The 7846-nt window shown below is 51.0% G+C and overlaps 1 protein-coding gene across 1 annotated transcript in view; it reads left to right on the plus strand.

Moving 5' to 3' along the window:
- L3MBTL1 (L3MBTL histone methyl-lysine binding protein 1) overlaps positions 1-7846 on the plus strand; it is a 55984-nt gene extending 48138 nt beyond the window's left edge. Inside the window, exons 20-23 of the mRNA XM_039498393.1 lie at positions 1390-1436; positions 4954-5111; positions 6112-6174; positions 7150-7846. Of these exons, the coding sequence (XP_039354327.1) occupies positions 1390-1436; positions 4954-5111; positions 6112-6174; positions 7150-7284 (403 nt within the window). The 3' untranslated portion in view covers positions 7285-7846. The remainder of the gene's footprint in view (positions 1-1389; positions 1437-4953; positions 5112-6111; positions 6175-7149) is intronic.

The raw sequence follows: 7846 nt of genomic DNA on the forward strand, positions 1-7846 counted from the left end.
TTTAAGCAATCATAAATATCATAAGACTGTTCATTTCCCTCCCTCCCTTCCTCCTCAGTCCACGTGGCCCAGGGACTATCGCTGTTCAGAGTGCTGGCTGAGAAATGCACAGACATGGGGCACAGTGACTGCTTGTTAATAATCTGTTATAGCTCCCCTGACATGCTTTACACTGGTTCGTGGCATTTCTGTAAAATCATTGATTTGCAGCTGTGCCTCGTTCGGGGACCATATTGGGGTGCAGTGGGGTAGATGGGGGGAGGGCTGCCTTCAGGCATGTGTTTCTGGAGCAAGAGGGGATATTTCCAGGGAGCGTGGGGATTTATTGTAACTTACCAGCCTCAGATTCTGGTTCCTGCCATGGCTCGGGGTCCCCCACAGGCTGCTCAGGTGTCAAGGTGCAGAATCACACACTCCTGTTCCTCCGGGACTTCCCCCATAGTCCCTGCTGCCTCGTTGCCTTGCCCCTCATCAGCGTCCCGTTGTCTGATGAGACCAGCAGGACTGAGGAGGGGTCATGATTCACTTCAGGATCACTACTCACAGACCCAGATAGCACCCGGTCCAGCTCATCGTAGCAGAGTCATGTGCTGAGGCCTCTCCCAGAGCAATTGCTGGAGTCCTTCACCCTTCAGTACAGGAGCCTGAGGGGCTTCATGTGCTCCTGGCACTGGGATGGACTCTGGTGAATGCTTCCTCCATGAAACCTCCCGGTAGAGCTGTGTGTTCTTGCTGATCCGGGTGAAGTTGTGGAGGGTGGTGTCCTCTGACTACACATCGATCAGCACCCGCGTGTGCTCTTCAGACCATACAGCAGCTCTTGGAGCATAAGCCACGATGGCTGGTGCTGATGAATACAGTTAATGTGAGAACGGATCTTAAGAGCTCAGCGCAGGTTGCTACTACTGCTGGCAACGGGGGGGTTAGGGAACTTTAGATTTGGGTAAGGGTGAAGCAGCAAAGGTATCAATGCATGGTGGGAATGGGGCTGGTGGACGTGGTACACACCCTTTGTCCATGTTCACAATGGGCTGTAGAACAGGTTTGGGGCCATGCCACAGCACTGTCATGTATGTACCCAGCACTGTCATGTACGTGTTAGATTTCCCGTACTACACTGTCCTCCAGGAACCTGTTTCAGATGTGGACAATAGGGGGGTTATGGCACAACAAGGCACATATAACCATTATAATCACAAGCGTAGACATAGCCTTAGAGGTCCTTGGTTCAATCCCTGCTAAAGGATTGTTACCTCTGTCGGTCATTTGACGGTGCAGTCCTCGCTGTGCCGACAGGCGGTGCAGTTAATGAACACACGCTGGTTCCTACAGCACCTCTGAAATGCTAAAGCAGACAGCTTGCAAATAAATCCTCTCTCGTCTCTCTAGAGGGCGACCTCCAAAGTATCGGAAGATCCAGCAGGAAGACTTCCAAAGTAAGCACCTTGTCCCCACGCTGCTGTCTTTTCATGGAGGGAGGAGGGTCAGGGTGGCCCAAGGGCTTGGGAAGGGGATAGAAAAATTTTGACCCCAATATCACCAGATTGGACCTGGCCCATGTCAGCAGCAAGCCCCAACGCTGAAGGCTCTTTGGTGGCCTCTGTGCAAGGAGTTGGCGAGCGTTGGTCTATTTCCTGGTGGGCAGGTTGCATCACCACCACCAACAAAAAATCCAGCACAGTTCGCTTAATTTCAGCAGAGAGGCCAAAGAATGAGCCATCCTCATGGCTAGAGCCCGGGCAGCAGGGCTGAGCGAGGCACATTGGCAAAGCGGTCTGGAGATGCTGCCGCTGGTGCGGCTCCTGCTATCCCTGTTCTGTAGATGCAGAAAGCCCTGCTCCGCAGGGCTGTCATGGAAAATCATGGAAAATCATGGAATATTAGGGTTGGAAGGGACCTCAAGAGATCATCTAGTCCAACCCCCTGCTCAAAGCAGGACCAATCCCCAGGTGCTTGTTGCCCAGGCAGTATGTTCACTCCAAATCAGCAGGAGAGAGACTGGGAAGGATCCTGTGCTGAACCTGTGGGTGTGGCTTTGGAACGGCTGGTCTGCCTTGGCTGAACTGCCCTGAGATTGGAAATAGAGACCGAAGTGAAGATCAGGATGTGGGGCCAGGTCCTCAGGTGGTGTAAATGGACATAGCTGCCCATGACTTCATTGGGGCTATCCTGATTTCTACCAATGGAGGATCTGGCCCCTGTAATGTGACTTGATTGTGTATAGAGGCTGGGCTCCCCATCGTGGCGCCCATGAAGGCCCTGACTCAGCAAACCTCGTAAGCACGTGCTTCAGAGATGCACAGGCTTTAAGGACAGAAGAGACCCTTGTGACTCTCTTGTCTGACCTCAGAAATTAAAGGTACCATAACTTCCCCATGCACTGCCTACGAGAGCCAACGCGGGTGGGATTTAAGCACACGTTTGCAGTGCACGTGCTTAAGGGCTTTGCTGTATCAGGGCCTCAAGCTGGACCCAGCTTTACTGAAACACATGAGACATACGCAGACTGAGCTATGAACTCCTCCAGCCAAACGTGCACAACTGCCAGCTTGACCCCAGGGATGTTTGGGATGGGAAGTGACTCTCCCAGCCCTAAAGTACCAGCCTGCGTAATTTCTCTCCCTCCTTCATCTTTCCATTTAAAGTTGTTTAATATTTAGGTCTGACTGTAAAACCCCTGTCCTCAGCCTGTCTTTTATCCCTCACATAATGCCCAGCTTGAATGTTGAGGTCCAGATTGTTAAGGCTAAGATTTAATCAGGGGAATTTTTAGTAAAAGTCATGTAGTGGTCAAGGACAATAAACAAAAATTCATGGCCCCTGACCTGTCCATGACTTCTACTAAAAATACCCCTGACTAAATCTTACCTGCTCCTAGGGTGCTGCTGCTCTGGGGGGGTTCCCGGGGCACCGCTGCTCCGGTGGTGGAGGCTGATTGCCTCCGGGGCCACTTTGGGACAGCTGCTTGGGTGGCCCTGGGGTCAACCGCACTGGCCGCTGCAGCTGTGGAAATCACGGAGGTCATGGAAAGTCATGGAATCCGTGACTTCCGCGACCTCCGTGACAGACTCGCAGCCTTACACATTGTCATTGGGCTTCTTAATAACACCCACCCCCCGAACTGGAGACCATTAGATAAAAGGCGGAGTGTTATTAACGCTTATGGATCCAAAGGAAGCATCGTGTATTAATATTCTGGGCTCCGTACTGCCCCAGGAGATGTCCCTTTGTGCAGTGTGTGCTTTCTGGGAAAGCCGTGCTACAGACAGCGCCAAGCTAAGACTTAGTGCTGGACTTCTCTGCAGGGGAGAGGGGCTGCCTCTCCCAGGCCACTCTGGTCCTGAGCACAGAACACCTAAGGAATCTGCACCGGCAGATCCACCAGCCCTGCCCCTGTTTCTTCCCTGGTCTCAAAGCCCTGCGACTAAGGGGGGGAGCTGCTGGAGAGCTGAGCTCCACGACCCACAAGCTATGCCTCATCTCATAGCAGAACAGACTCCTCTCTGCTGCTGCTATGCTGGGGCAGGGTCTGTCCCCTGCTGCATGTATACTGATTGTAAACTGCAACCCCCCACCCTGTAGCGGTGCCCCTTCACTGTAGCTGGCTGGCATGAATGCTTACGGGCATCTTTGAATAGATCCCCAGTCCAGTCTTTTCTTTCCCTCTTTCTGCCCTGCAATCCCCCCTCTTACCACCAGAGGGTTTGCTGATACTTCAGCATGTGACCAATATAATGTATTGGAATGGTCTTTAATCTTTCATGCCACAACCTGAAAGCTAATTCCATGCCATCCCTTTGTGCATTATCACTGTGAGCAGAATGAGCTGCTGAGTGGCCACTAGGGGACAATAGCAGCTTTTACAGCAAGAGCTGATCTGATAGTGGCCATGCCTAGAGCCCTCCTCCAAAATTCTGAATGAGTGAAACAAATGAGATCACTGATAATGAACTCAGGAAAGTCCTTATTAAACTCATTTAGTGAGAGAAGAGACCAACCCTGGTAAAAAATTAAAGGGACAGAGTTCGGCCTGAAATTCAGCTTTGATTTGAAATGAAAGTTGGTGGGTGGGTGTTTGCAAAACGGACTGTTGAACAGAAGTGTTTTCATAATTAACAACAACAAAAAATCATGAAATCAGGCTTTTTTAATGTAAACATGCCCCCGCTTCATAGCACTGGGAACCTACAACACAGCAGCCAGGGGCTAGGGCAGAAGAAGCAGAAAGTGACACCATCTATAAACAGAAAGTTCAGATCTTTAAATTCTTCACAGTTTAGCTACTGGTAACCCAAGTAAGGAGATATATATATAATTGTCCTTACATATGTACTTATAAAATATATGAACCTATTGTAATAGAGAGACACGATCAAGTTAAATAAGCGCAGTTTGTTCTGCATTAACTATTGCTAATAGACAATTTTTTTCTCTGATACAGCGTAACATCAGTGATGTCATGATAAAGAGATTTGCAGCATTACTGTAGCCATACTGGTCTCAGGATATTAGAGAGACAAAGTGGGTGAGTTAATATCTTTTATTGAACCAACTTCTGCTGGTGAAAGAAACACATTTTTGAGCCCTGAAGAAGAGCTCTGTGTAAGCTCAAAAATGTGTTTCTTTCACCAACAGAAGTTGGTTCAATAAAAGATATTACCTCACCCACTTTGTCTCTCTAATAAAAAAAAGACACCATCACGATAGAAATCTTGATCGTATCCCTTTGTTCTGACACGGTTGAGGTTCCATTGTATCAGAGAAGAATGCCATCTGTTTAGCAATAGTTAGCACAGCACAAACTGTTCTTATCTGATACCTGAAACCCCTCCAGCTTCTGCCTTCAGCCCCCATGCCTCCTCAGCCCTTCTTTCAGCCATTGCAGGGCCTTCAGGATGAGACTGGATTTCCTTGGCCCTCCGCCTTGAGTAACCTTTTGAATTTCTTTGCCAGCTATTTCCTCGGACAATATGCACCAGTCCCTCTTCATGTCGGCCTTATCTGCTCACCCTGACCGCTCCCTGTCCCTCTGCTGGGAGCAACACTGCAAACTCCTGCCAGGGGTGGCTGGCATCACAGCAGCTACTGTGGCCAAGTGGACCATTGATGAGGTGAGGGGGTTTCAGAGATGGCTGGAATGTAGACCAGGATGAAAGAAATAAAGGGGTCAGATTTCTAAAGGCACATGTGCAAATCCCCCAGTGCACATGGCTGACTGTGTGCACATGCCCTCCCTGGCATGCTCACACGCTGTGGTTCATGTCAGGGTTAGGAAACAGCGAGGGTGTCCTTTCCCCCAGGGGGAATCAGCAAGGGGTGCCAGCGGGAGCTGTACAGGTTCCTCCCAGCTCTCTGCTCCCTGTGAACCACTCATCTCACAGACTCGGTCTCGGTGCCCCCACTCATCCCAGCCACTGGTCTGATTGACGGGTACCGCTCTTCTCATGTGATTAGCAGTTTCCAGCTTGGCTGGAACCCATCGCTTGAGGCTGTGCAAGGACATGGCCAGCAATCAGCTATTTACTTATTTATTTTATTACACATTTTCCAATAAATCTGTTTTTTGGGGGTTTTTTGTTTTTTGTTTGGTAAGTGACAACTTAAAGTTGAAACGTAAACCTCAAATCAGCAGAGAAAGAGACAAAAGTCAATCCCAACCCCTCCCTAGCCACAGTTCTACCTGAGCTCCTTATTAACGCCTGCTGCTGCTGACAAACACTGCTGTACTCCCCCACCCAGCCACTCTCGGACGCTCCCGCCACGCTGCCTCGCACTGCACTCTGTTGTCAGAGATCTAAGGCCTCGGCCCCTAATGCTCCAGGGCCCAGTGTTTGGTGAGTATATTTGTGAGGTACCTGATGACCTGTTGCCTTTCTGTGGACAGCAGGCATCTGCACTCAAGTATGGTAGAATAAAAGGCTCTTTGCATCCCGTTTGACCCACGGCTTATACTGAAAGCAGCAGATCTTGGCTGGAGCAGGACATGCAGAATTCTGGAGACTCCCAGCTCTGTGGCTTGTCCTCTTAGACCCTGAAAAGGGAGCTCTGGCAGTGGGATTTCAGGCAGGCTAATTCCCTGATTCTGTGTTTCCCTCCTTGTCTCTTCCAAAGGTCTTTAGCTTTGTTCAGACGCTAACGGGTTGCGAGGACCAAGCCAAACTCTTCAAGGATGAGGTAGGGGGAATGGGGCTCAGTGCGTGGGTGAGGGGAGCAAAGGAAGCCCATTTGCAGTTGGAGGAGGATGGGAGAACAGGCTGCCTACATGGTTTCCTGCCACCAACCTCTAGGACTCTGTCTGTTGCTGCTAAAGCAACAGTCCTTGAGAGCATTTGTTTGGGATAGCACCGGCGGCAATGAGAGCAGAACCCACTGATAGTGACCTCGGACCTCATGGATCCATCCAGATATAGTCAATAGATACGGTGACACTCTCTGTATGGGGCAAGCCTGGTCCCCTGTGAGCGGGGGCTTGAGGTAGGAGAGCTCCAAGGGGTCGGCGGGGGAGCAGAAGCAGAGCTGCGCTGTAGACAGTGCTGCAGCCTTCTCCCAAATGGCCCATGGGTCTGCTTAGTCCCAGGTCCGCCCCTCACCCCTCAGTTCCTGTTGCTGGATCTCTGTTACTAGGGATGATGTGCCTAGCTGGAGTCCCAGACCCAGGCTGTGTTTGCAGCTCCAATGGTTGCAGAGATTTTGACCCACACACAGAGCTCATCTGACCTGGACTCGTTGGCAGAGAGAATCACTCGGACACTCGTTCAGAGCTGACTCAGGGTGCTTTGGTTGCTAGAAGCATCCCAGCCTGTCCAGTAGATGGCCTGCATTTTTACTTGCTGTGGCACCATTTTCCATTGCCACTTCCCAGCCCCATCACACTAGGAGGCTGGTGAGGAGGCTAGGCTTTTCACTGAGAAGGAGGCAGGATCATATGTCCCGTGTTTGTAGCATCTCTGGCTAGTCCATCCCAAGAGCCACCTTGCTGGCCATGCTCACACATCCGCAACTGTGCATCTCGTCTCCCCCCCCTCCACCACCCGCTTTGAAGGGCGTGCTTGTTTGAACACACGGCCCTGAGGGGAGGGGGTGGGGATGGGCAGCTCTGGAGCCCAGATTTCCCGTGAGCCACCGGACCCACCCGCCTCTCTCCTGCAGATGATTGATGGGGAGGCGTTCCTTCTGCTGACGCAGGCCGACATCGTCAAGATCATGAGCGTCAAACTGGGCCCAGCACTCAAGATCTACAACGCCATCCTCATGTTCAAAAACGCCGACGACACCTTAAAGTGACCACACCCCACAGCCCGGGACTGCCCTCAGCACTGCAGCTGCTAAGCTGTCTGTCTGGCTCACTGGAGCGGAGACCTTCCCCACTGTAGCAGCTGTAAAATCCTGCACGCTCCTTCTCTCTCTGAGTCACCTTCTCTGTCCTTGCACCAAACCCATCTCTCTCTGTCTTTCTCTTCCCCTGCCCTGTTACACTTCTTCTCTGGCCTGGTGGGGGAGCTCTAGTCGGGGTACCGCTGACCAGTGCTCTCTCCCACTGATGCTTTTAAAGAGACAGAACACGGATTTGAGACGGGATGACCCCCTACCCTTCAAGCACTTCTGACTGACCCTGTTTCATAGGATGGTGTGTGTGTGTGTGTTTCAGGACTGATGAGGTACCGGGGAGAAGGTGTGGGGGTTGAGGGATAGTGTTGCTGCTCAAGACACCAAGATCAGAAATTTTGGTGATCTCATAAGAAATAAACTGCCTCCACACACCCTTCTCTCACACATGTGAGTGCACACACGCTCGTTTAGAGGGATGACTCATTTTCCCTTTTCTTAGCAATTGAAGAGGATTTTC

This window comes from Mauremys reevesii, linkage group 13 (genome assembly GCF_016161935.1).
Source record: "Mauremys reevesii isolate NIE-2019 linkage group 13, ASM1616193v1, whole genome shotgun sequence".
Classification (NCBI taxonomy): Eukaryota; Metazoa; Chordata; order Testudines; family Geoemydidae; genus Mauremys; species Mauremys reevesii.